Source organism: Nycticebus coucang, chromosome 13 (assembly GCF_027406575.1).
Source record: "Nycticebus coucang isolate mNycCou1 chromosome 13, mNycCou1.pri, whole genome shotgun sequence".
In the NCBI taxonomy this organism is placed as follows: domain Eukaryota; kingdom Metazoa; phylum Chordata; class Mammalia; order Primates; family Lorisidae; genus Nycticebus; species Nycticebus coucang.
The window spans coordinates 102,292,461-102,319,467 of NC_069792.1; the positions used below are offsets into that span (position 1 = coordinate 102,292,461).

Genomic DNA, 27,007 nt, shown 5'->3' on the forward strand with positions numbered 1-27,007 from the left:
TACTGTGGTGTCACAGCTCGGCTCACAGCAACCTCCAACCCCTGGGCTTAGGCGATTCTCCTGCCTCAGCCTCCCAAGTAGCTAGGACTATAGGCGCCCGGCACAATGCATGGCTTTTTATTTATTTATTATTTTTTTTTTTTTGTAGAGACAGAGTCTCACTTTATGGCCCTTGGTAGAGTGCTGTGGCCTCACACAGCTCACAGCAACCTCCAACTCCTGGGCTTAAGCGATTCTCTTGCCTCAGCCTCCCGAGTAGCTGGGACTATAGGCGCCCGCCACAACGCCCGGCTATTTTTTGGTTGCAGTTTGGCCGGGGCCGGGTTTGAACCCGCCACCCTTGGCATATGGGGCTGGCGCCCTACTCACTGAGCCACAGGCGCCGCCCCAATGCATGGCTTTTTGTTGCAGTTTGGCTGGGGCTGGGTTCAAACTCGCCACCCTCGGTATATGGGGCCAACGCCCTGCCCACTGAGCCACAGGCGCCACCTTGCATGTGTATTCTTATCTCACAACCATCTCCAATTTTATCCAGGGAGTCCCCCAGGTTACAAATGAAATAGGTTCTGCAGGCTTGTTCTTAGGTTGAAATTGTATGTTAAGTTGGAATAGGTACATCTACGTATTACCTATAATAGCCTCCTTCCGTAAGTGCGAGTGGTATGTAAGTCAGACATTCGTACCTCAGGGACTGCCTGTATGCCCAAAGCTAAACTCCTAGCTTCTGCCTCCTCTATTACAAACATGCCACGCCCACACCACAGCTCTCCATCTCCACCGCCACCACCAGGCTCCCTCCTCAGCAGCTCCTCTGGGGGCACCAGGTCAGGATTCCTGCAGAGTCTTGGAGTCTATCTGTCCCCACCATCCTTCTACTTGTTTCACGCCACATCTGCCACATGACAATGCAAGACATGGCTCAGGGCCACAGAGGTGCAGCAGAAGGTGGACCCTGACCTTGGAGAGGGCAGATCTTTAAAATTCTCATTGTCTACAAACTCACGTCCAGACCCTGAAAGCACAATGCCCAGTCTCCTACACACCTCAGCCCTAAACAGATTCCACATAGGCCAGGCGCGGTGGCTCACACCTATAATCCCAGAACTCTGGGAGGCTGAGGTGCATGGATTGTTGGAGCTTCGGAGTTTGAGATCAGCCTAAGTAAGAGCAAGACCCCATTGTACTAACAATTGAAAAACTAGCCAGGAGTTGTGATGCCTGTAGACCCAGCTACTTGGGAGGCTGAGGTAAAAAGACAGTTCAAGCTCAAGAGTTTGAAGTTGCTGTGAGCTATGACACCAGGGCATTCTATCCAGGTCAACAATAAGACCCTGTCTCAAAAAAAAAAAAAAAAAAAATTCCACATAGATTAAAGTTTTTATTTGTTTATTTATTTAGTTTTGCAGAGACAGAGTCTCACTATATTGCCCTCAGTAGAGTGCTGTGGCATCACAGCTCACAGCAACCTCCAGCTCTTGGGCTTAGGTGATTCTCTTGCCTCAGCCTCCCGAGTAGCTGGGACTACAGGCACCTGCCACAACACCCAGATTTTTGTTGCAGTTTGGCCGGGGCCAGGTTCGAACGGTACATGGGGTCAGTACATGGGTCTCGGACCCTACCCACTGAGCCACAGGCGCCGCCCAGAAAAAGATATTTTTAAAAATGTACCAATACTAGAAGAAATTCCCAGTAGATGTTTTTATTTTAAAAGGCCACCTTATGGGCGGCACATGTGGCTCAAAGGAGTAGGGCGCCGGTCCCATACGCCGGAGGTGGCAAGTTCAAACCCAGCCCCGGCCAAAAACTGCAAAACAAATAAAAAATAATAAAAAATAAAATAAAAGAAGACGTAAGTTTAAAAATATTCTATAAAAAAAAATAATAAAAATAAAAAGGCCACCTTAAGCACAGCATAAAATAAAAGACTGATGAATTTTAGAAGTTGGTTTAGCTAAAGAGAATACAGACAGAATTAAACCAAAACTAATCCATGGTGTGAAATGTCAGGACAGGGGCAACTGAGAAAACAGGGAGCTTTTAAAGAGTTAAAAAGCTCTGTCCCATGAGTGGCACCTGTGGCTCAAAGGAGAAGGGCACTGGCCCCATATACCAGAGGTGGCGGGTTCAAACCTGCAAAAAAAGAAAAAAAAAAGCTCTGTCCCATGACCTGGGTACTGACCACAAAGCAACTTTGAAACTTAAGCAATATCCTTCGGTATCAGCAAGGGGTGGGTTCCAGGATCTCCAAGGATACCCAAAATCTAAGGATGCTGAAGTCCCTGATATAAAACAGCTTAGTATATGCATATAATCTACGCATATTTTCCCATATACTTCAAATCATCTCTAGATTGCTATAATACCTAATACAACGTAAACAATTATCATACTATATTGGTTTTTGTATTATTTCTTTTTGTTGTTGTTGTTTAGAGACAGAGTCTCACTATGTTACTCTCGGTAGAGTGCTGTGGCATCATAGCTCACAGCAACCTCTAGCTCTTGGGCTTAGGCGATTCTCTTGCCTCAGCCTCCCAAGTAGCTGAAACTAAAGGAGCCTGCCACAAAGCCTGGCTATTTTTTGTTGCAGTTTGGCTGGGGCTGGGTTCGAACCTTCCATCCTTGGTATATGGGGCCGGCACCCTACTCACTGAGCCACAGGCACCGCCCAATTTTTTTGTATTATTTCTTACTGGTTTTTTTCCCCAAATATTTTTTTTTCTGCAGTTGGTGGAACCCAACCCATGGTTGGTTGAACCACAGATGCAGAACCCCTGGATAAGAATGATTCATATGTATAATTTGTACACTTTTCTGTAGAAACTTTTTTTATTTGTTTGTTTGTGGTTTGTTTTTTAGAGACAGAGTCTCACTTTGTCACCCTCGGTAGAGTGCCGTAGCGTCACAGCTCACAGCAACCTCCAGCTCTTAGGCTTAAGCGATTCTCTTGCCTCAGCCCCCAGAGTAGCTGGGACTACAGGCACCCACTACAACGCCCGGCTATTTTTTTATTGCAGTTTGGCCTGGGGTGGGTTTGAACCCGCCACCCTCCGTACATGGGTCCGGTGCCCTACTCACTGAGCCACAGGCACTGCCCTTCTGTAGAAATCTTATACTTCAACAAGAAGTTTACTTAAAGCCAGGTATAGTGGCACAGCTATTCAGGAGGCTGAGGTTAGAAGATCACGTGTGTACCCATAGGAGAGAAAAAGAGAGAGAAAGTTTTAAGTTTACTTAAAAAGGAACAAACTGAGAGAAACGTGAAAAAAACATAAGAAAGTCAGTATTCATAATATATAAAGAGCTCTCATAAACCAAAAAGAAATAAAACAGACAAATGAGCAACATTTTTTTTTTTTTTTGAAACAGAGTCTCACTCTGTCACCTGGGTAGAGTGCTGTGGTGTCATAGCTCACAACCACCTCAAACTCTTGGGCTCAAGTGATCCGCTTGCCTCAGCCTCCCAAGTCACTGGGACTACAGGCATCCACCACAACTCTGGGCTATTTTTAGAAACAAGGTCTTACTCTTGCTCAGGCTGGTCACCTAGCTTAGGCGATCCACCCACCATGGCCTCCCAGAGTGCTGGGATTATAGGCATGAGCCATCATCCCCCCCCCATGAGCAATGCTTTTGAATAAGCAACTCAAAAAATACAAATGGGTCAATAACTATGAAATGATGCTCACTATGAAAATGTGCTCAACATCATTAGCTATCAGGAAGAGCAAATCAAACTCACAATAAGATACTACTTCACACCCACTAGGAATGGGTGTCTATAATCAAACATCAGTAACAAGTGTGGGTGAGGATGTGAAGAAATTGGAAACGTCACACGCTACTGTTGGGATGTATAATGGTGCAGCTACTTAGAAAAACAACTTGGCAGGTTTTTTTTTTTTTTTTGAGACAGAGTCTCACTTTGATGCCCTTGGTAGAGTGCCATAGGATCACAGTTCACAGCAACCTCAAATTCTCGGGCTCAAGTGATCCTGTTGCCTCAGCCTCCCAAGTAGCTGGGACTACAGGTGCCCACCACAGCACCCAGTTACTTTTTAGAGACGGGGGTCTTACTCTTGCTCAGGCTGGTCTCAACCCTGTGAAGCTGAGGCAATCCACTCACCTCAGCCTCCCAGAGTGCTAGGATTATAGGCATGCGCCCAGTCTAACCTGGCAGTTCTTCAAATGGTTAAATATAGAATTAGCACATGATTCAGAAATTTCACCCTAGAGAAATTAAAAAACACATCCACACAAAAACCTGTATGCAAATGTTCACAGTAGCATTATTCTTAACAGCCAAATGGTGGAAACATCCAAATATCCATCAACTAACAAATATATAAGCAAAAGTGGGTGCAGCTACACCCGAGAGGGGGTACGGATGCATGCTATCCTACAACACCAGGAACCCCGAAAGCATTATGGTAAGTCACAGAAGCCAGACACAAATTGTATGATTCCGCATATGAAATAGCCAATAGAGGCAGGGATTGGGTGACAAAAATGTTCTGGAATTGATAGTGATGATGGCTACACAACTCTGAATATACCAAAACCCACTGAATTGTATACTTTAAATGGGGGAATTCAATGGTGTGTGAATTACATCTCAATAAAGCTGGTAGCAAAAGCAGCGATGCTCAGCATGAGACCAACCTAATCTGCTGACACAGAGAGCCAGTGGCTGCAGGGAAATCACCCTCAGAGCTCACTGTAAAGGGCAGGCCACATCTCTGTGGCCTGTCTCTCTCTCCCAGAGATGAGACTCACCATTTTTCATGTACTTCTACAGTACTTGATTTTCTTTCTCTCTCTTTTTCTTTTTTTAACATATTTTACTTTTGACAGTAAATGCAAACCAAAAAACTCCTGATATCCCTGAATACGGCTAGCCTCTGCTTCTGCCAGCTGAGCTCCAACCACTGCAGATGATGCCCCACACCCTAACCCACTCACCCATGCAAATGTCCTACAAATGCTGGCCAACGGCCTGGGGCCAATGCCAAAGACAGAGATAAACCAAGCTCGGAGGCCAGGATGGGAGAGTGTGGGGACACAGGAGGAGAGGTCCAGGCACAATGGCACTAGGATGTCCCAGGGCCTCTGAGGGTCTTGAAGAAAGCACAGGCCACACACGTGGCACATGCCCGATGGACACGCTGATGCTCTTCCTGGGCCCTCTCCAGCCCCACTTTTTTCCCAGACAGGAGATCTCCCAGTGGGTGCATCTTACAGGGACTGACTCTACCCACCCACCAACAGTGCTCACCCCTGCTCTCCCCTCCCATACCCACTAGCCCTGCTAGGACCATTTTATGAGCATGGTCGGCATCCCCAAGCATCCCCAGCATGGTGACTCTTCTTCCACCCTCATCCCTAACAAGACAACCTGAAAGTCTCTACTCCTGGCTGTCCCCACCCCTGGCTGACATACTGCCCACTCCTTGTGCCCTGACTCCAAGGACAGGCCCTTCCCCTGTGTGTGCAGCACTGCCTAGGGTCCAGGATGCTCCATCTTCACCAAACACCCTCCCCTCCCATCACCTACATCATCTCCCTGCCCTCCCACACCAGTCAACAGGCCTCTCCAGGCCCCCGTGGCATAGCAGGGTGGCTCAGCCTCTGCGAGCTGTCATAGGCCAGGATCCGGGGGTTAGGATCCCATTGCCACTAGCTGGCTGGCTGCAAGACACCTGCCCATAGCCACAGGCATGGGACGCCCCTTCCATGAGGCAACCACAGCTCTCCCGCCATAGCCCCAGTGGCCTCAGTCCCTGAGGAATCAGCCCTGGAGAGAAGGCAGGAAGAATGTGGAGAGCTGAGGGGCTCGGGCAGACAGAAAGTTGAAAATGTTCTGAGAAAAGCACAACTGACCAGCTGCACAGGGAAGACTGGGGATTTCCAGGGGAGAGCCAGGGAGTGAAATGACGTGTCTATAGTAGGGCCTGAGATGTAGGGGGTGAAGGTCACTAGAATGAGGGTCAGACAGGGAGGTGACACCTCCCTGCCCTGAGGGAGGGCGGGGCTGGAGGCAAGTGCCAGAGCAGGGAGGAGGCCAGGAAGCAGAAGCCAGAGCTGTCCTCAGCTGGGCAGGGGTCCCTGGTAGCAGGTCTGGGCCTCCTTTCCCTCCTCAGAGCAGGCCAGTGCTGAGGTGGGCCCAGAATGGGTGGCATTCCCGAACCCCTTTTCCAGCTGCGCACAATGGAGGAGACTTGGGTACCACCTCTCAGGTACTGGCTGGCTAACAGCAGATGCCATGTCCTCCCTGGTTTCCTCTCTGAGAACACCCTCCCACAGCACCCTTACCCCAGAGACAGGGTGGACAGGCTCCAGCCCTAAGGCAAGTCCAAGAGGCTTACAGAGGCCAGGCCTGGACAAGTGGGACACATAGGGCTATCTCTGGCCTCCCCTAGGCCACTCCTTGGCTTCGGTCTATGCCTCCCAGCCACAGGCACCAGCCCAGCCCCTCCCCTGCCTCCAGGTCTTAAGCCAGGAGCTGAGGTGCTCAGGTACCTGGTATATCCCATAAGGAGCCCAACACCTGCATTCCTTAGAGACTCTCAGGTCAATGCCACACAATGCAGGCAGCTGCACCACAATGTGACAATCTCCCCTTGGGCCAAGCACCCCAACCCTCACACATAGGATCTAGGCAAGAGTCCCTCCTCTCCTTGTCAGCCCCCATCACCAAGCCCATGAGGCAGACATAGGCCAAAACAGCCCTGAGTACCTGGTACCAACCCTGGCCTCCAGGTGAGCTGGCCTAAGTGGAAGGGTACAAAGATGGGACCCAGTTACCTCTAGGGATCCATCAGGACCCTCTTGGATAAATTGGAAGTAGGTCCTGCCCCATAAGAGGAAGAAACACAGCCCCTTGGGCCAGGACTGCTTCAGCATATGACCAGGACAGGCTGTGGCACCACACACAGTCCAGAGACATGATCAGATCCAGGAAGGTTCCAGAAGGAAACACTAGTCTACACAGGTATCCCCACTTTAAACCAAGCAGCCAGTTCATAAACAGTCCTACCCTGGGATTTTCCAGGAAGGCTGTGGTCCAGGTAGGCGGCTGCTTACACCTACACCTGTCCAGGTGGGCCCTCCAAGGCAGGCCTCCTGGCATCCCCAGGGTGCAGTGGTCAGGCTCAGAAGCCCACTCTCACAGGTGCATCTCGCCTGGTTTGAGAGACCTGATCACACAGGCAAACAGGACCACACTGGCAAAGAGGACCATCACAGCACATCTGCCCTGCCCAGGAAAGCTGGCCATGGGGTACACAGGGAAGAGATGAGCCCCAGGCACTGTGAAACCTACCCTGTCTAGCTGGGTGCGGTCACAGTGGAGAGCAGCGCCACAGGGCTCCGGGCAGAGCCCCAGGAAGACCTCTCTCCCTGAGCTGCCCTTGGGGGCAGAGCCAGCAAAACCGGCTGCAGGAAGCTGGAACCTGCTGTGGTCAGCTGCTGTCCAGGGCCCTCACCCCGACCCTCCCCAAGAAGCTCACTCCCAGGCCTCTAAACCTCTGTGGGCTGGGAACCAGGGCTGTGTCCCTGCCTGCTCTGAGCCCCACAATCCAAACCCAAGCCAGGCAGCTGGGCTGCAAGAGTGGCTGACAGCTGTGAGGGCCTGAGTGCACCAGGGGCTCCAGGCAGGCAAGGAGCAGGACAAGGGGGTCTGCTGAAACCACAGAGTGGGTGGGCAGTCCATTCTGATGTTCCTCTAGAGAGGACAAAGAGGCTGCTCTGACTTACCCAGCACGCAGGTGCCCCCCAGGGGACAGAGAAGGGGTGTCCCAGGGGTTCTTGCCAAAGAAGAGTGGCAGCTCAGGCCCAAGCCAGTTTGGGGAGGTGAGGAGAGGCAAGAACTATGCAACCCATTGCCAGGCAGCCCCAGCCACCCTTGTCCATGGGGAGGCACCCCAGAGGAGGGGCAGCAGATGGCTCAGCCTTGCCCCACGTGTCTGCTGGCTCTGCACACTGGACCCTGACAATCTCTGCGGGCACCCACCCACGCGGAGTCCCACCCCACCCACTCATGCATGCCTCAGGATATCCTATTAAGGGCATGGACGGCAGGGCTCAGCCGAGCGCGCCGGTCCCTTCCCTAGGAGCCAGCAATGGGGGACGAACAAGGCTGGTGAGCCCCGCAGAGTGGCCGAGCTCTGGCTAGGCCGCGGTTCGGAGGGTCCCCATGGGCAAGGTGGTCAGCAGCCGGGCTGTCAGGCTGGCCCAGATGGCAGGGCGCCCGGGCCGTGGAGGCGCCGTACCTTTGTACTTCTCCCGCACCTCCTCGTAGGCCTGGATGAAGTCCAGCTCGTCGGGCGGCGGGCAGGGCGGCAGCAGGGCGGCCATGCCGGCAGGCGCGGGGATCGGTGGCGCGTCGGGAACTTCCACCCTGGCGGCCTCTCTGTCCCTGCGGCCGCGCACGCCGCTTTAAAGAGGCCGCTCCCGCCCCGCCCCCGCACCCAGGATGCCCCACGGGCGGGGCGGGGCCCAGGGGAGCTGCGGCCAGCACCTCCCCGCCTCCCCGTCCACCAGACCAGGGCTAGCCCCGGGGCTCCCCGCCTCCACCAGACCAGGGCTAGCCCCGGGGCTCCTCGGTTTGTCAGTCCCACAAACGTCCCAGCGGGCGCACATTCCTTCCTGCTCCAGATCCAGTAGCGACCGCACGAATCCCTCAGGTCCCCGGCCCAGGCGGCTCCCTGCAGAGGCAGCGCCCCGGGCGCAGCCTTGTCCTCCTCCCTCCCTAGCTCCTTCTCCTGAGCAGGAATTCTCCCACTGCCAACATCTTCAGTACATCAACAGCTCTTAAAACACAACGAGAGAAACTATTCTTAAGAACGCTGGAATACTCCATTTACACAAGGAAAAAAAATGGTTGGTGACAAAAAAGAAAAAATTAGCTGGGCATCGTGGCTGCCTGTCCCAGCCACCAAGAGGTAAAGGTGGGAGGACAGCGTGAGCCCAGGAGTCCAGCCCTGGCAATGTAATGAGACCCCATTTCTTTAAAAAATATATGAAGGAATAAAATCTCATGATGTCTGCCTGACTTTCAACCAATTCTGCAAAAACGTTTAAAATAATGAAAAACGAGGCCAGGCACGGTGGCTCACAGCTGTAATTAATCCTTGGGAGGCTAAGGTGGGTGTATTGCCTGAGCCAGAGGGAGACCTCCCTCTCTTAAAAAATAGTTGGGTGTTGTGGTGGGCACCTGTAGTCCCAGCTACTTGGGAAGCTGAGGCAAGAGAATCGCTTGAGCCCAAGAGTTTGAGGTTGCTGGGAGCCATGATGCCACAGCACTCACACCAAGAGTGACAAAGTGAGACTCTGTCGCCAAGAAAATAAAAATGAATAAATAAAATGAAATGAAAAACAACAGAAGAATTATTTCCCACCCATTAGATTGGCAAAACCCCTTGTCCCAGTGAGGACAAATGTCCTCCTTTTGGGAACGCCCCTGGCAATACCCCTCTAACCTTAAATGCTGCAGGCCCTGTAACCAGGAGTCCCACTTCTAGGAACTGATCCTACAAAGATCACAGCACCCTGCGCTGCCCCCCACATCTTTAAAGGTGATGCTAAAGAAGATCCGGGTGAGAAAGGACATTCATGATCATGATTCCCTTTCAAAAGGAAAAAGATGACCTCATTCCTTAAAATTGGTAGGTGACATGAAGAGCCCAGAAGGGCTCACACTACCACATTGGGTGCGGGGTAGCAGCTGCGTTCCCCTACACTCTTTTCTGCAGCTCTCCATTTCTACAAGCCTTGTACTCCCACCAACAGAGTTCCTCAAGCTCAGCAGCTGCCCTCCCAGCCCTCTCCTGCAAGTCCACCCTCCCAGTTCCTGCAGGGCTCGCCTCATTCTCTAAGGGTACTAGCAAATATTCCAGCACCTGAGCCTAGAGACCCTCCACTGGTTCCTCCCCTTATCGGTACATCTTGCCCTGGGGCCCTAGCCCTAGGTCACCCACTCCTACAAAGGAGGGCCACCCTCCAGCTGCCTACCCCTCCCCCAGGGCCTCTCACCAGGCCCTCCCAACCCTCGTCCCCACTCTGGCAGCTACTGGAGGGCAAAACCAAACCCTGGCTCAGGGAGAGGCTGGGGCTCTGGACAACCAGGCACCCCAATCCTGTCTCACTCTTATACAGTCACATCTTCCCCCTTTGGTGGCAGCCAAGACTAGGGGTCTGTTGGGCGGAAGCCCAAGAAAGTTATCGCGGCAGCTAGGCGCTGAGCCCTTGTCAAGAAGTCAGTGATGTCTGCTGCCTCAAGGAACCCAACCTCAGGCCGCTGAAGCTTCCCGGGGTGACCAGCAGGTGGCACTGCGCTGCCTGCCTCGCAGATCCTGCAGGCTTCTCACCTGCCTGCAGCACACTGCAGGTGCCCAAAACAACACGGTGTGCTTGAAGACTTGGGCAGACCAGACCCTTTCGTGTTACCTGCGATGCGAATAACAGCCCGCTCAGCAGGGTCCAGGACGCTCCCGTTGCTCCCGGAGCCACCCCCGCTTCGACGGCTCCGCTGTGTTTTCCCGAGGTTCCAGGGCAGGGTGTCCCCAGGGCTGGGCGAGCCACTGCTGCCATTAGAGACATCTTCAGCCACTGCTTGCACCTCGGAGTCCTCACCTGACATGCCTCCTAGAGGAGGAGCAGGAAGGGTCACAACTCTGTCCAGTGAGGTTCCCCTGTGCACTGACCCACCCCCTTCCTCACCTAGACACTGACCCTATCTTGTCCACCCTGTCACCTGGACACTGACACCCACAGTGTCCTACACCCTGCCTCATTTACATATGGATCCTAGGCTCTCAGCCCAGATGCTGACAACCCTCTCCTCCAGCATATCCCTCAGATACCCACACGATGACACCTCCCCAAACACAGACCTCACCTCTCTCGTCTATCACCAAGATAGTGCCTGCCCTTGCCACTCTTTGTCACCTAAACGCTGCACCCTGCCACCAGGGGCTCACCCCATCACCAGACACTGACTCCACTCTCCACCCTGTCAATGGGAGGGGGGTGATTACCTTCACCCAGACACTAGCCACCCCTCCCTCCGTCTCAAATTTGGGCTCCCTCTCTAATCCTCGAATCAGCAGGCAGGAGAGGCCATCAACAAACGCTGACCATCGCCCCTCCCCTCCCTAAGACATAAGGGAAGGACCCCAGCCCCAAACCCCGACACTGACCCTCTACCCCCAAGCTGTCTCGGTCTCTAGGACTCCCCATTAACAGCCCCTCCCCGCACCTCAGCCCCGCGCTGCCCCACCGCAGTCTCCGCAGTGACAGCCTATAAATAGCTGAAGCCGCAGCGGCGTGGGCCGCAGGAGCTTGGCTGCGGCAAGGCCAGGGGGGAGCCTGGGCCCCGCTCCGGCAGCCCACCCTGCGCCCAGTGTGCTCCAGCAGGGCAGGCGCAGCCAGAGCGCGCGCAAACCCACGGGTGCACACTCCTCAGCTCCCCGTCCCCACCAGCACTGGCGTGTGGGAGGTGAATGGGGCTCTGTCTTGGCGGGGGTGAGCTGGCGTGTGGGGGACAATGTGGGCTCTGTGCCTCCGCCCTCAGGGCGAACGCTGAGGAGACGACAGCGGGCACCAAGCAGGGGGCCAGCCGTCCCGCCCCCACTCCAGCTCCTCCGCCCGCAGAACCGCGGCCAGCCGCGCCTCCCCAACCACCTTTCCTGCCCACACCCGGGGCACCGCCCGACCGGTTCCGCAGTCTTGGTCGCGCAGGGAGGGCGGCGTCGCCTGCAGCGCAGACCCTAGTTCCGGATCGCCTGCGGCCGGAGTGCCCACCCGACTCGGCGGCTCCCACACGCTGCACGTCTCTTCATCCCAACCCCGCTTTTACGTGCCTGGCGGCTCGGCTCCTCTCAGGTCCGCGGCGCAGCCAGACTGCTGAGACCCAGGAGCCGCAGGGGCGCCGCAGGCGGGGCGAGCCCGAGCCCCGCCCCGGCCCAGCCCCAGCTGAGCGCGGCGCTGCACTGCGCGGGCCCGGCAGACAGCGAGGGAGCTATGCCCAGGAGACCCGGGCGCCCGCGACGTGACTCGGCCCGCGCAGACCCGCGAGCACGCACCGCGGGCTCAACCTGCTCCTCGCGCGCACGGGGCGGGCCGGTCTGCAAGGAGACGTTGGGGTGAGCGTGCGTGACACCAGGACAACGTGGAGGCGCACCGCACGAGTGCGCGCGCGGCCCCGCCCCGCAGCCCGGCGCCCTGGCGGACGCACCCGCTCCTGTCACAACCAGGCGCGGCACTGCCCAGGCAGAGGTCTCTCTCCGAGCCGCAGAGGCCCCCCAGCTGATTTCACCTACGTTTATTCAAACAACAGAGCCGCACTCCGAGACGGGCGGTGGCGGCCAGGGCTTGGGCTCTGCTGACCCCTGGTGGTTGGGTCAGCCAGGCAGGGACCGCCCCGACCCTCCTGGTTCGTTACCGCTGCCTTGCCCCTCACCCCAACCTGCGCAGAGCAGGTTGGAAGTGGGCAGTGAGGGGCGTGGACATTAGGGAGCAGGACACCCGAGGGCGGCCTCTTTGGTCAGGTGGCTGGGGAGTGGCCCAAGAGGCCCAGGGAGTCCTCTGGGGAAGCCCGGGGCTTTTTCTCGCAGGTGATGAGGTGGGTGGGCAGCGCCTGAGTGTCGTGAAAGATGACGAAGATGCTGGGCTGGCCGAGGCTGTCCACCGTGCTGTCGTAGCGAAGGAGGGCGTGGCCGGAGGGCCTCAGCGGGGGCGCCCTCAGACCGCGGCGGCCCTGCGCGTAGTCGCCGGTCAGCACCCGTGCCACAAACACCGCCTTGTGGCCATCGGCGTTGGGTGGCGAGTATCGGTCTTGCACCGACAAGGAGGCGCGCTTCGCGAAGTAAACACCCCGTCCGTAGAGCGTGCCTGCGAGGCGGGACGGGCGGAGGTCAGGGCTGTCGGGCTGGACAGAGCGCCCCGCCCCCGCCTGCCTGGACAGGCCTCACCGTTGCGGCCGCAGAAGCTGCGGTTGAATCCGTGTGCGCAGATGTCGGGCACTGCGGCCGCCGTCGTGCCGTGGTACAGGACCTGCTCCACCGGGCGCCCGACACAGCGCTGCAGCAGGCGCTCCCGGTGCAGCTCGTACTGCGGCTGCAGCAGCTGGTGCAACACACGCTCCACCTGCCCGGGGATGCATTCAGGGACTGGCTATTCGGAGAACATCCCTTTGCCCCTGGGCTGACCCAAGGCAGAGGTGAGCCCTCCAAGCGGGAGCCCTTCTCTGGTGGAGTTAAGGGTTTAGGAGAGATTTGGCAGCCCAGGCATGCTCTGCCCAGCACTTGCGTGGGACAAGTGACATTAGCGGGGTGCAACAGAGGCCTGCAGGGGGCAGACTGCCCAGCCAGGACTCTGCAGAGAAAGCTGGGCCAGGTGCCTACACTGCCCACAAGACTTTACTCCCAGCACAGGAGATGGGCCCAGACCTGCTTGCAGAGAGACTTAGGTGGGAGAGAAGGCCTCAGGTCACCCACCTGCCAGTCAGCCCTGGACAAAGCTTCTAAAGAAATTCTAACTAGTCATTTTGGAGGGCCGCAAAAGAGTATCTGTTAAACAAGACTAGCTCCTATGAAAAAGAAATGGTCTGAAAATACGAGTTCTTCAATTAAGAATGGGACTGCTGAATGAGCCAAAGAATGAAATGGTGAAAGCTAAGAACCAGTGATGGGGTCTAGATGGAGTTAAGGAACTGAGGCACAGTGGGGAGCTGAAGGAAGAGAGGGGAAGGCGGAGAGCACAGGGATAGCAGGAGCTCTACAGGGCCACTGGCACACAAAAGGGAGGGCAGTTTCCCTGAGGGAACGGCGAATCTTCAGCTGGAGAGGAGCCATGAAATGCAAAGAAGGACAATGGGAAGACACACTGCATGTACCTGCCGGGAACCTCAACCTTTGAAGAAAACGCAACAAGTACACACACACACACAAGATCAATATACAAATGGGGGGAGTCTCACATTCTTACATTGGGTTTCTCACTACCAATACCAGATGCTAAGAACCAGGGAGGAATTTCTTTTAACTTTCCAAGAAAAAAAAATTTTAAGAAGGAATAAAAAGCAGTTTTCAAATACCTGAGGGAAATCATATTTTGAACCTGAACACTATCTCCAGCCAAACTGTTAATGCACAGTGCAGACAAATAAGGACTTCTAAGGACATGTAAGGTGGGATGTTTACACTAATATCAAATTATAGTTGCAAAATAGCTCTAATCGTAAAAGGAAATATTAAAAGTCAAAGTTTACTACCCACTTAAGGAGATACTGGCACCAAATCGAAGAATCTATGCAAGAGGGTAACAAGGTACAAAGAGTAACCCCAGGAGTCAAGCATGACCCAGAGAAGATTAAAGTTAAAATAGAAGACATTAGGACTTGAATCCTTGAGCATTCTCTTTCATGCAGCATAGGACTTCATCTCCCTCTTTATCATTCAATGGTAAATATTTTTTTCATTTTCACGGTATGTCTATCAACCTATGGCCCAAACATGGAGGCTTCCTGGTAGTTACAGAATATAATGTAAAGTTTGTAAATTTACAAAAATTCTGACTACCTAATAGTTTCAATTGGCTGCATGCACACCTATAATTCTAACCCTTCATGAGGCCAAGGTGGGAGGATTGCTTGAAGCCTGGAGTTTGAGACCAGCCTGAGCAAGAAAAGACCTCACCTCTACAAAAAAATAGAAAAATTATCCAGGAATGGTGGCATGCACCCGTAGTCCCAGCTACTTGGGAGGCTGAAGCAACCTGGGCAACAAAGTAAGATCCTGTCTCAAAATAAATAAAACTGACCAAACTGTGAGATGAAAGGAAGGAGTAGGTAAGAGAGAAGGAAGGGAGGCCCATATTCTATGCATAAAGGCAAGAAGCAATCTCTAAAATTGACTAGTGGGGAAAAAAAAAGATTCAAGTGTACCATCTAAACTCATAAAGGTGCTCAGTAGAAGAACCAAGTGCATGTAATTAACAAAACCAGCAGGATATGAGCACAGTACATCTGGGTGGTAATGGTGGTAGTTAGTAGTGGTGATGGTAATGATGGTGATGATGGTGATAGTGATGGGTGGAAGTGATGGTAGTGGTGGTGGGTGTCTGGGGAGACCACAGGTTTTCTCTACACATCTCTGACCACAGGGGGAGGCTGCTGCTGCTGGCCCCACACACGACTTTGAGCATCAAGAGTTGTGAGCACCCAGCCCAGTCTCACCAGCAGTGACCCCTACTCTCCAGTATCCCCTCCTTCTCACTCGTCTGTAGCCGGCCATCTCTGCAAATTCCTTCTCTTCAGCTGAGCACACTTGAGTCTTCTCAGACAGAAAACCTGTCTTCAACCTTGCACCCTCCTCTAGCTACTTTCCCATCATTCCTTCTTTAGCCAGCTTATTTCCATTGTTGGCCCTATCTGCACCTCCTATTTACTCTCCACCCCCCACCCCATACCAACCAGCCAGCAGACCAGCTCCCCGCAGTCCCTTCTGTAAGCAGTGCAGACCTGTGGGCCCCATTCCCTCCTTCGTTTCCTGGTTGTCTTCTGTGACACCATGTGCTCATGACTCCCTGGCCTCCCATTCCTCCTCAGCCTCTTCTTCCTATACCTGCCCAGATAGGCTGATAGCTCCCAGGGCTCCTGAAATTTCACTCTGGTTCCCCACCAATTGTTCCCAGCCTTTTCTGAAACACACTCATGCTAAGGGTGGGTGGCCAAATTCAGCAAGTAAAAATACACAAGAGGCTCCCAAGCTGTAGCAAGCACTGGTCCTTTCCCTGCTAAAGTGGCCCCTGTGGAGGCAGAAGAGCCCCCCAGAACAGCACAAGGTGTCCATCTGTGGAGCAAGTAATCCTCCTAATGGCCAGGAGATGGCATCACCGCCCCTTGCTCCAGAGAAGGAAACTGAGGCACGGAGAAGGCCCAACAGTCCTGGGTCACCTGGGTGTAACTAGCAGAGCAGGGACCCAAGTTCTGCTCTCCTGTCCTCCCCCACCTAGACTTCGTGAACACTTCCTGAGCAGGGAAAGGGGCTGGGGAGGCCTGATGTTACCCATCTCCCCTAATCAGCGTCCAGCCTGTCTGGTCAGCTGAGCACAACTAGCAGAGCAGGGACCTTCACACTGACCTTGATGTAAGCCAGAGTTGACAGCCCATAGACTCTGCAAGGTACTAATGGTGCCAAGAGCCCAGAAGGCCATGAGGCCAGCGAGACAAGGTGTGGACTCACCCGGATGATGCAGATCTTGCTGTGAGCAGCGTCCAGGGTGTCGTAGAAGGCCTGCACCACTTCCTGGAACTCCCTAGTGCCCTCTGCCACTTGCTCCAGCCTGCTTAAGGGCTCCTTCAGGCCCTGCTCTGGCCCTGATATATAGGGAGATAGGGGTCAGGGCCATGTCCGGGACACTAACTGCTGATAGTTGGCCTACCCCACCCTGTCCAAGTCCAGGATGCAGACTCACAGGTGGGGCCTGAAGCTGTCAAGGGAAAGGCCAAATTCTGATCCCAGGGTCCTGCCAGAAGTGCAGCTAAATGGCGGGCTGCGCGGGTGGGTTGGGCTCCAAAGCCACGGAGGATGGTGCAGTCCCTGAGCAGTGCAATGCTCACACCATGGCACCGCTCCAGGCGGGCACACAGCTCTGCAGGCAGCATGTGTCCCTGAAGACCCACTGTCTCCTTGTGGAGATGTTCCTCCAATGCAGCCTCTAGAGCCTGGTTCAGCACATCTATGTCCTGCTCAAAGGCTGTGTGGACCACTAGCTGGGCCCTGCCATCAGTTGCCCCATCTGGGGGCTCTTCTGCCTCTGATAGTGGTTCCTCCAGCAGGGAGAGGGCCAGGGCTTGCTGTATGGCAGAAGCCTCCTCTTGCTCAGTGACCTGGTCTTGAGGTTCCAGTGACAGGTGGAGGGCCAGCTGCAACGCAGCCTCCTCCTCCAGCCGCCTAGGTGCCCCAGTACTAGGGGCCACAGGATCCCCTTCCTCGTGTCCTAGAGTCACCTCCTCTTTTGGCTGCTCCTCAGGCTCTTCTTCCAGCTCTGGAGGCAGCCAGTCTTCCCCATCCAGGCCCTCCAGGGTGGCTAGCCGCTCTTTGACTTCCTCTAGGGACAGGGAGAGGCCAGTGGGTCAGGGGTTGTGCCTCCCTCCCTAAAGACAGAGGGAGTCAGAATGGGTGAAAGATAGAGAGCTAATTTGGGGGTAGAGGGTGGGCCTTGGAAGGGTCACTTGCAGGGCAGAGAAGGAAGTCAAGCAAGGGCCTTGGGATGTGCTGAGGGTTCCCAGAGAGCCCTACCCAGGCTCATGTTCTTCTGGTCACTGCCTGTACTATCTGGGGGCCATTGGGTGTGAGTGCGGCCAGAGAAGACTAGGAGGGCTTCAGTGGGGTCCACCTGTGGAGAGAGGATGTTCAGACAATCTGCCCTGCTTCTGGGGGTAAGAAAGAGCAGGGGCTTGATCCCTACCTCTTCAGGGTCCGTGTCCAGGGTGGCCCTGGCCAGACGCTCTGTCTCAAAGACACACTGGAACTGAGCCTCCAACCCTTGAAGAAGGTGCTGGCCTTCTGGGCCCAGCAGAAACTTGGCGCTGCCTGGGTGCTTCAGGCTCAGCACGTGACAGCTAATGCTGCCCAGCAGACTCTGCAGGAACTCTTCAGCTGCTTGGCATGGAGCCAGGGCTCCACAGAGCTGCAGGAACATGATGGGGGAGCAGTATAAGGTTTAGGGCACAGGAAAGGTACCCAGAGTCCCCAGTGGGAAAGGGGGGCCAAAGGTGAAGAATCATTCATTCACCCGAAAGCCAGTCACGTCTGTTCCTTCAAGTGGGAAGAGGGCGACATCACACAGGCCAGCGAGAAGATCCTCATGATAGAGCTGCAGGAACCGCATCGCCCCAGGCTCCATCGATAGCACTGTCTCCACCATGCCTTCCTGCCCCGGCAGCCCCATATGCCCTGGGCTCACTGGCCCTGCCTTCTCCACAGACTCCGAAGCAATCTCCACTGGACCCACCGGTCCCTCCTGCCCTGGTAAGCCCATGGCAATTTCCACCAGGGCTTCCTGCCCCAGCATCCCCACAGAGATCTCTCCCAGGGAAGGAGACTCCATGGGATCTAGGCTTACCAACCCAGTCTGCTCTGGAGACCCCACAGTCGCCAGGCTCATGGGCCCTTCCTGCTCCAGAGACTCCACAGTCCCCAAGTTGACTGACCTGGCCTGTACCACAGATCCCACTGGACCAGTCCTCAAAGAGGCCCCTAATTGCCCTGGTGTCTCCCTCGAGCCCACTGTCAGAGTCACTGTACCCTTCCGTGCCCCCACCAGCCCTCCAGCCTTCAGAAGAGCATTCTCATGCTGAGTGGCCCCAGACCCCGGTTTGGACGGATGGTCGCCTCCATTGGTGTCCTCAGCAAGCTCCTCAGGCTCCAATATGTCATAATGGGGGACAAGGATCAGCTCTGAGCCCTGCAGCCTGTGATCCCGCTGCAGCACTCTTTCAGCCACTGAGAGGAGGGAAAAGACAGAAAGCCCATTAGGTTTTTGTGGGAAAGGGGGGTGAGTGGGTTAGGTCCATCCTGCCCCACTTACCCTGCCACTGCTGGAAGTTGACGACAATGCCTAGATGCCTGGGTAGGGTGCGCAGGCCTTCCAGAGGCCCCCCTCCGCTGCGGCGCTCATTCTCCAGGTACAGCTCTAGCAGCAGCAGGTCCACAGGGAGGGTGCCCCCTACCACACGCACAGCTCGGGCCTGGGGCATCTGGGCCAGCGACACTGAGGCCCCCTCCAGGCCCAGATTCTGGGCCTGCTCCTCTAGGATGTGGACTTCTGTGGGAAGTGTGCAGGTTGGCTCAGGGCATCTCCCCAAACCAGCACCTCAGCCCCATTCCAACCTCTCACCTGCCTCAGAAAGGGGCTTGGATAGCTGGATCAGGGCCCGGTCCAGTCGGGGGCTGGCCAAGGCGCAGCAGGGCTGCACTGGGAGCCCTGCAGTGCATAGTAGGGCCTGGACATGCTGTTCCAGAAGCAGGGGTGCAGTGCCAGGGGACAGTCCTTGGAGAAGCAGACGTCCAGGGGCAGGTGGTGGAGCTGGCCTCAGGCTCAGCAGGGCACCATGTAGCTCGTGCTTTGCCTGGGTCAAGACCCTCTTGGCGTCTGCAGGCAGGGGTGGAACAGAACATCAGGTGTCAGGGCATCAAGGTACCCAGGCTGCCCCTTCAGCCAGCCCCCTCCTCACCTGCAGGCTCTTGAAAGGTGAGGATACCCCCACAGCCAAGTCTCCGCCAGCTCAACACAAGCCCCCCACCAGATCGTCGGTAGTTCTCAAAGTAGAGCATGAGCAGCTCATCTGGCACGTTGGGGGACAGTCCGCAGACCTCCACTGCTGCCCCTGCCTCTTCATCCATCATAACCTTGGGAGAAAGGATCAACTGGGTAGAGAAGCACCCGCTCCACACCGCCTGCCCTCCCCAGGCCCTTCTAAAGTGGTCCTTGGTACTCTCTCACTGTGAGTGACCCCACAGCCAGCACTTACACCCCAGTGTCCCTCAGCTGGGCAGCCTTGGGCCACACTCTCAGCCAGGACTCCTCTGCCTGACCCTCTGTGTGCCAGATCTGCAGGCAGAAGGCCCCGACAGGAAAACAAAAGTGAAACTAAAGGAGGGAAGGGAGGGAGGGAGAAAGGGGCAGGGCTCTAAGCTTAGGGCCTGAGGTGCTGCTTCTCTGCTGAAGCCTCAACCTCCAGCTCTGACCAGGGGTTGATGGCTGGACTAGACCCCTCAGGACCCTCCTGCCAGCCCAGCTCACTGGCTTCATCTGGCCCACTCCAGCCTTTGGCTGTCAGGGTGGCCAAGAATGGTCCTCCAGTCCCCTGGCCTCTCACTGTGGCCTTGAAATAGCCAATGACCCTCCCCACTAAGTCCACCTAGGGGCCTGAATCACTGCCCCGACTCAGGGTCTCTAAGTCTGTGTTACCCTCACCCTCAGCAGGAGCAGCTTTGGTTCTCCAGCAAGTTTCCCAAATATGGTCCATTGCCCTCACACCTGCCAGGTAAACTGGCTTCCCATAGTCCGGAAAGTGCTGAGTGTGACCTGTAAGAGTGCATCCCAGCACAGCCTTCATCCTGTCTCCTCAGTTCCCTACCAGGCCCCTCCCTGGGGCTCTCTTCCAGCCCATGTACCCACCCAGCCTTCCCATCTGATATTATCATTGCCATCATCATGAGTGATCCCACAGGTGACAAGCACTGTGCTGGCATGCCTTCTGACACTAATCCTTACCACAAAAAGGGAAATGGAGGTGCAGACAGGGCCCACAGAAGTGCCAGGTCTCATGCCCAGGCTGTGCCTTTACAATCCACACTCCTGCTCCCCTCTCCATATCACTCAAGCTCTATTTGCTTCCAGCCGCTCAGAGTGAAGCCTAGCTCTCCACTCTCCAACCCCTATTCACCACTCAGCCCAGTGAAACTTATTCTCACCCCTGCTGTTCATTTCTCCAAAGGGGCCAAAAACCCTGGGCAGCTGGAACCCATTGCACCTCTGCTGCCCCCCTCCCCAGTCTAAGACTCTGGTGTCTCTTGCTGGGTGGCAATGATGCCCTTTTAGCTGATCTCCCTCTGCCACTTCTACCTACTCCCATGGTGGGCCCTCAACAGAGAGGACCGGGTAGCCTTGTAAAGTGGTACCAATGGCCACTACAGCTCCCAGTGTCAGTAACAAAAGCAAAATCCCTTTGCGAGCCTGTGTCGGCGCCTGCTGTGGCACCCCATCACTACGCAAATAAAAACAGCAGGGATATGGATTGAAGGTACAAGCCTGAAAGAGACGAGCTTCCCATAGGTGCAGGGAGCACCCTGAGTAACCGCTGTCATGGCCTTTTATTGAGGCATTATACAACAGGTGTGGGAGCCCATGTACTGGAGCAACTTGCTTGCTTAATGATTGCCACCTGCTTTTTCCCCCCCGGGCTTGACTTCCACCCTGCTGCACCACAAATGTCCAAAGTATAACACCTGCTTGCTAACGAGCAACCAATTTTATCTCATTAACACATGCAGTTGCTTAGGGGCTTGTCTCCAGGCAGCAAAACATCTCCATTCTGACTAGGAGATTGTCCCACTTCCAGCGCCATCCTCAAGAACCCATGGCTGCTTTGATGAGCCTGGTGCTTAGTCTTCTGCAAGCCTGTTCAGCTCTGCTTGACAAGGTCCCAGTCTCCTCTGGTTCCATGCCCACTTGCACACCCCAATGCTTAAGGAGGCTCCAGCCTCTCAGCTCATACTCCAGAGCTACAGACCTCACCTGCCTTAGTGCTCTTGTGCGAGCCCGTCCCTCTGGTTGGCCTGGCCTTTCCCACAGAGCCACATGGCCACCCATCCCGTGACCTCCTTTACCCTGCTCTTAGTGGCAGATTTAAAAATCCTTAAAGACCTCTGACTTACATGAGCCCCTTCTGAAGCCTTGTACTCAACTTGGTATTTATTTTATTTTTCTTCTCAAATTGTATAAGCTAGTTTCACAAAACCTAAATCTATCTTGAAGTCTGCTACTTCTTGCCTTCTCATAAAACTCATCACCTATTTCCACACTGTATAGTTAGTACTCATCGTACCAGTCCTGGCTGAGAAGGGCCTACCACAGGCAGTGGTGCCCTGGAGCAGCTCATACCACAACCAGACTGTTATGTTTTTAGGAGTTTCCTGTTAAACTGGTGGTACCTTGAAACCAGCTGAGATGGGCATTATTTACACCATGGGCATGTGCAGAAGCTACACATCAGGGCTTCCTCTCTCTAGATCTGTTCTGTAAACACTGACCCCACACACTGTGGGCACAGGACAGAGCCTTTCCCCAACCACTGCTGGGTCTGGGAGAGGCCAGCTGTCCAAGGGCCAAGAGAACAGAGTAAGGCCCCACGACCGAGGTGGAGAGGCCCTGCTGCAGGGGACATCCTGACTGTGACAGTCAGCACTTCCTCAGGAGGACCTCCGCAGTCCCCCAGTGCTATCCTATCTCCAAGCCTCAGCCCTTACAACTTATGAGTAAGCACAGAAAACAAAAGGGTCTCTAGGAGGAAGCCTGGCAGAGGTTGGGCTGCTACAGGGAATGGGCCAACTAAACAATTAGGACTCTCGATATGGGATGGCTTTGGGTGCAAAGGGAAAATGAACATTTGTGCTTTAAGATCAAGAAGGGATGGAGACTCCTTGGCAGCTTCAGCAAATCCTGAATTTAGGAATAAATTTCTTTATTCCCCGAAAACCCCGCCAAATTAGCCATATCAGGCCTCTGCCTCCAAGGGTCTTCAGCTCTCACCACCCAACGCTCCCCGCTTCAAGTAGACACTGCGGATCGCGGGCCTCGGGCTTGCGACCCGGAGAGAAGACTCTAGGAAGGATGTAGCAGGTTGGCCTGGAAGAAGCCTGGTGTTCTCGGCCTAGACTGCCGAGCCCCGCCCCCTGGCCCCGCCCCTCTTGGCCCCACCTGGCCCCGCCCCCGCCCCGTCACAAGGCCCGGCTGCGTCTTCCGAGCCGCAGGCGCAGGCCCAGCCCAGCCGAGCCGGCCGCCGAGCTGGTGCGAGTGCGGGCGCACCGGCCATCTCCGCGCGGCCGCGCAGTGGACACCGTGCGCACCGGCCTGCGGCGCCCTACGAGCGGTGAGTCTCCGGTCTGAGCACAGAAGCGCGCGTGACCCCTCGCATCCCCTGGCCGACCGCCCCCGCGCGGGCCCTGCGCAGCAGAGCTGGGCAGCCTTCGGTCGGTCAGTCTGTCCGGCCAGGGCGCGCGGCCCGCTCTGGGCCAGGGTGGCGGCGGCAGTGGGGGCGGGGAGCCACGGCGGCCTGGAGCCGGAGGGAAGGGGCCGCGCGCGGCCGCGACGTCTGGACCCGCGGCCCCGAGCGCCCCTGACCCGGCAGGAGGGCCCACCGGCCCTCGGTGCAGGTTCCGCGGCCGCCGCCCTCACCGCCTCGCTCGCTCTCCTGCTTCATTCCCCCGCATGCCTTTTGGTGGCTTCCATCCCCCACACACCCCCGCACCCCGCTGTTCCCGGCGTACCCCACTGGCAGGCACGCGGTAGCCGATCCAGGCCTGATCCCCCCACTCCAGGAGCGAGAGACGGTTGGGCCCTGCTCTTGAGATGGGGGGGCCAGGATTCTCGTTGGTCACAGATGGCCTGGGGATTTTCTGGGATAGAAATAGCCGCCTGCTCTGGCCCCTTAAAGCTGCTTAAGGGGCGGGATGCGAAGGGGAGGGTCCGGGCACACCCTCATACGTCCCCGCCGGCCGCGCCCCCAGCTCCCGCCGGCTTGAGCTCTGGTCCGGGAGAGGCGGGCAGCGGTCACAAGGGCCCTCCAGTTGCTTGTAAGAAACAACTAAAGCCCCAGATCCCGATGCTGATAGTCATCCCCCTGGACTGTCCCCTCCCCCACCTTTAGGGTATCCCTAGAGCAGCTCCTCCCAAAGGCCCACGCCGGTCACTGAGTTCCCACCCGCTTCTTCTGGTCCGCTTGTTCCGGGGCTCCCTACTGCAGGGAGCAAAGGTCATGGGTTACCCTTGTTTCCCCGTGGGTTCCTGACGGCAGGTGGGGCTGCCATGGGCTGGTTTCACCCTGTCAAGCAGGGCTAACTGTTCTCTCTGTCTCCTCTAGGGGCAGACAACAGAACCTGAGGCCATGTCCCATGAAAAGAGTTTCTTGGTGTCTGGGGACAACTATCCTCCCCCCAATCCTGGATATCCTGGCGGGCCGCAGCCACCCATGCCTTCCTATGCGCAGCCTCCCTACCCAGGGACCCCTTACCCACAGCCCCCTTTCCAGCCTTCCCCCTACGGTCAGCCAGGGTATCCCCATGGCCCAAACTCTTACCCCCAAGGGGGCTACCCTCAAGGCCCCTACTCCCAGGGGGCCTACCCTCAGGGCCCCTATCCACAAGGGGGCTACCCTCAGGGTCCCTATCCCCCAGAGGGCTACCCACAGGGGCCGTACCCTCAGAGCCCTTTCCCCCCCAACCCCTATGGACAACCACAGGCCTTCCAGGCGCAGGACCCTGACTGTGAGTGCGGCAGGGGCAGAGGCAGGGGCAGGAGTGGGACAGGCAGAGCTGGACAGGAGAAGGGTGGGGTGGGGACATGGGACAGGGATGGGGGAAGGGCAGGAGCGGGTCAGGGCAGCTGTCTCCAGGTTTGCTGACAAGTCCATCCACTCCTCAGCACCTCAGCATGGGAACTACCAGGAGGAGGGGCCCCCGTCCTACTATGACAACCAAGACTTTCCTGCCACCAACTGGGATGACAAGAGCATCCGACAGGCCTTCATCAGGAAGGTGGGGACAGGGTGTCCAGTAGGGTGGGAGGCCTGAGCCTGGTGGGCTCTAAGTCGCTCCCTCCCCAGGTGTTCCTGGTGCTGACTCTGCAGCTGTCAGTGACCCTGTCCACGGTGTCTGTGTTCACTTTTGTTGGGGAGGTGAAGGGCTTTGTCCGGGAGAACGTCTGGACCTACTATGTCTCCTATGCCATCTTCTTTATCTCCCTCATCGTCCTCAGCTGTTGTGGGGACTTCCGGCGGAAGCACCCCTGGAACCTCGTTGCACTGGTAACCCCCAAACCTGGGCCTCTGGCCCTGATGTTCTAGTCCTACACACGGGACCTGGTTCCCCTGGTTTCCCTTTTGCTGCAGAAGCAGGGGAGAGCAGGGGTCGTGGGCGAGGCAGGGAGCAGCTTGCACACCCCAGGTTGGTGCCCCCCAATCCCTGTCCCATCTCCCCACAGTCGATCCTGACCATCAGCTTGTCCTACATGGTGGGCATGATCGCCAGCTTCTACAACACTGAGGCGGTCATCATGGCCGTGGGCATCACGACAGCCGTCTGCTTCACAGTGGTCATCTTCTCCATGCAGGTGAGGGGCCCCCCATGGCAGTGCTGGGGTCTTGGGGCCCAGAGGCCTCCCAGGCACCCACTGACCCTGTTCCCCCAGACCCGCTACGACTTCACCTCGTGCATGGGCGTGCTCCTGGTGAGCATGGTGGTGCTCTTCATCTTTGCCATTCTCTGCATCTTCATCCGGAACCGAATCCTGGAGATCGTGTATGCCTCCCTGGGTGCCCTGCTGTTCACCTGTGTAAGTGAGGGTGGGGGAAGGCCCTGTTGGGGAGGGGCTGGGATGCTGGGTGGGCAGGCTTGTCCCTCTAAACCCCGTGCTGTCACCCCCAGTTCCTGGCAGTGGACACCCAGCTGCTGCTGGGGAACAAGCAGCTATCTCTGAGCCCGGAGGAGTATGTGTTTGCTGCACTGAACCTGTACACGGACATCATCAACATTTTCCTGTACATCCTTACCATTATTGGCCGTGCCAAGGAATAGCCCAACCCCTCAGCTTACTGTGCCCCATCAGGTGGCATGGCTGGCCTGGACCCTGCCCCTGGCATGGCAGTGTCATCTGTAGCTCCCCTCTCTCTTGTCCTGGGCACGGCCAGGGGCAAAGGAAGCCCCTCTCCGACCCTCCTGTATGTACACTGCAGATACTTCCATTTGGACCCACTGTGGCCACAGCATGGCCCCTTTGTCCCCCCCGCCCCACCAAAGGGCAACAAGGCCACGTTTCTGGGCCACCTCCTATCCACTCATTGTTGCATGAACCCTGTCTGCCAGCTCACCCCAGGGTCTGGGGGTAACATCAGGTCCCAGGGGAGAGGGATTGATTGAGCCAAGAGGTGAGGGTGCACGTCTTCCCTCCTGTCCCAGCTCCCCAGCCTGGCATAGAGTACCCTTTCCCCCTCCCCGCACCCTGGAGTACTGCCCTCTGGGGGACATGCAGGTGGGGGTCTCATCCCTGTTCTGAGCCCTGAGGGCAGAAAGGACAGCATGTTTCAGGGGAGGAAGAAGCCTTCCTCTCACTTTGCTGTCATTAAAATTCCAATAAATGGGATCTTCTGTTCTCTGTCTTCTCCCAGTCACTCTTCTCACTGCCCCCATGAGGTGGGGAGGGGGCCTGGGCACCCCCTAGCTGATGGGGCACAGGACCAGGCATCAGTGAGTTTCATGACAGTAGCTGGTCCTCTCTCTACACTGTGCATCCTTTCTTGGCATCTTCCCTGCAACATTATGTGTCCTGGGATTCCAAACTGATGGACAGACCAGGCTACCAGAGTTAGTTAGGCCTGTGCCTACAAAGATGGTAGGTAGGGGCCTGGCTATGTCTGCCACTTGCTCCTGGAAGAGCCACAGCATGGCAGCAGGCCCCCCTATAAGCCCTCTTACCATCTGAAGTCCAGGCCAAGGGCAGGTGGAATCAGTCATTGATCCTTGGGCTCTGCCAGGCTCTCCTAGGATCTCCAGTCACTGTGGAGTCCATCTGACTAAGCACCTTGAAATGCTGCCTGGCCCATATCAGAAAAAAGGCCTCTGAACCTCTCTGTATCCTTGTTACCAGAAACCTGTGGGCCAGAACCCCTTTCAGAGAGTTGGACAAAGGCTCTGTGGACTCAGCCAGTCAGGCCCTGTCTTCTTCTAGCCCCTAGCCACTCCCAAGAGGGGTCCCTCTGTTGCCCAGGGCTCCATCTGAGCCTTCCTGAGCTCCTAACTCCCAGTGGCTATGGGGAGGGGCAGCCTTGGACTTGGACATTCCCTACTGTGTAGTCCTTTCTTCCCAGTCTCTCCACCCAGCTTGACATGAGATCCTGTGCTGCTGCTCCACTTCCTCTCCACCAAGTCTGTCAATTCACTTGTTTAACTGACAGCAGCTCCTCATGCATGTGAAGGGACCCACATACCATAACCCCATGCCACCCCAGTGTCCACAGACATCTCAGCTGAGACCTGCCCAAAGCCAAAATCGTCTTCCCTGAAACCTGCTGCTTCTGTGTGATTTCCTTGGGCCAGAGCAGGGCCAACCACCCTCCTCTCTCCCTACCACTTCCCTCTGCCTCTGATTCTGCAGGCTGGCCTCCACCAGCCCTCCAGGTGCCAAGTAGAAATGGGCAATCACGCTGCCTGCCTGCTTAAAGTGG

At 56.1% G+C, this 27,007-nt stretch overlaps 3 protein-coding genes across 10 annotated transcripts in view; 1 reads left to right on the forward strand and 2 right to left on the reverse strand.

Annotated features, from left to right (window-relative positions):
• PLEC (plectin) overlaps positions 1-11,988 on the reverse strand; it is a 56,923-nt gene extending 44,935 nt beyond the window's left edge. For 4 of the 8 annotated variants that reach the window (XM_053559555.1, XM_053559537.1, XM_053559534.1 and 1 more), the window contains exons 1-2: positions 11,862-11,988; positions 10,447-10,644 (exon numbers count right to left, since the gene is read on the reverse strand). In XM_053559555.1, coding sequence (XP_053415530.1) covers positions 10,447-10,639 — 193 coding nt within the window. In that variant the 5' untranslated portion in view covers positions 10,640-10,644; positions 11,862-11,988. Of the gene's footprint in view, positions 1-7,755; positions 7,769-8,270; positions 8,422-10,446; positions 10,645-11,861 lie in introns of those variants that run through there. The other 4 variants (XM_053559550.1, XM_053559547.1, XM_053559544.1 and 1 more) reach the window with 2 other exon arrangements.
• Positions 11,989-12,136: 148 nt separating this feature from the next.
• PARP10 (poly(ADP-ribose) polymerase family member 10) lies at positions 12,137-23,180 on the reverse strand. Its single transcript, XM_053559556.1, has 12 exons — positions 23,058-23,180; positions 19,538-19,617; positions 19,241-19,415; positions 18,904-19,158; positions 18,595-18,831; positions 17,800-18,509; positions 17,473-17,694; positions 17,304-17,400; positions 16,477-17,112; positions 16,245-16,378; positions 12,972-13,146; positions 12,137-12,891 (listed from the first exon to the last, which is right to left on the reverse strand). Exons 3-12 carry the CDS (start codon positions 19,410-19,412, stop codon positions 12,545-12,547), a joined length of 2,985 nt encoding a protein of 994 aa, XP_053415531.1. The 5' UTR covers positions 19,413-19,415; positions 19,538-19,617; positions 23,058-23,180; the 3' UTR covers positions 12,137-12,544.
• Positions 22,503-25,932, forward strand: GRINA (glutamate ionotropic receptor NMDA type subunit associated protein 1). Its single transcript, XM_053559557.1, has 7 exons — positions 22,503-22,660; positions 23,651-24,053; positions 24,211-24,323; positions 24,392-24,592; positions 24,769-24,897; positions 24,976-25,119; positions 25,212-25,932. The coding sequence occupies exons 2-7, from the start codon at positions 23,675-23,677 to the stop codon at positions 25,359-25,361; spliced, it is 1,116 nt and encodes a 371-aa protein (XP_053415532.1). The 5' UTR covers positions 22,503-22,660; positions 23,651-23,674; the 3' UTR covers positions 25,362-25,932.
• Positions 25,933-27,007: the final 1,075 nt, after the last annotated feature.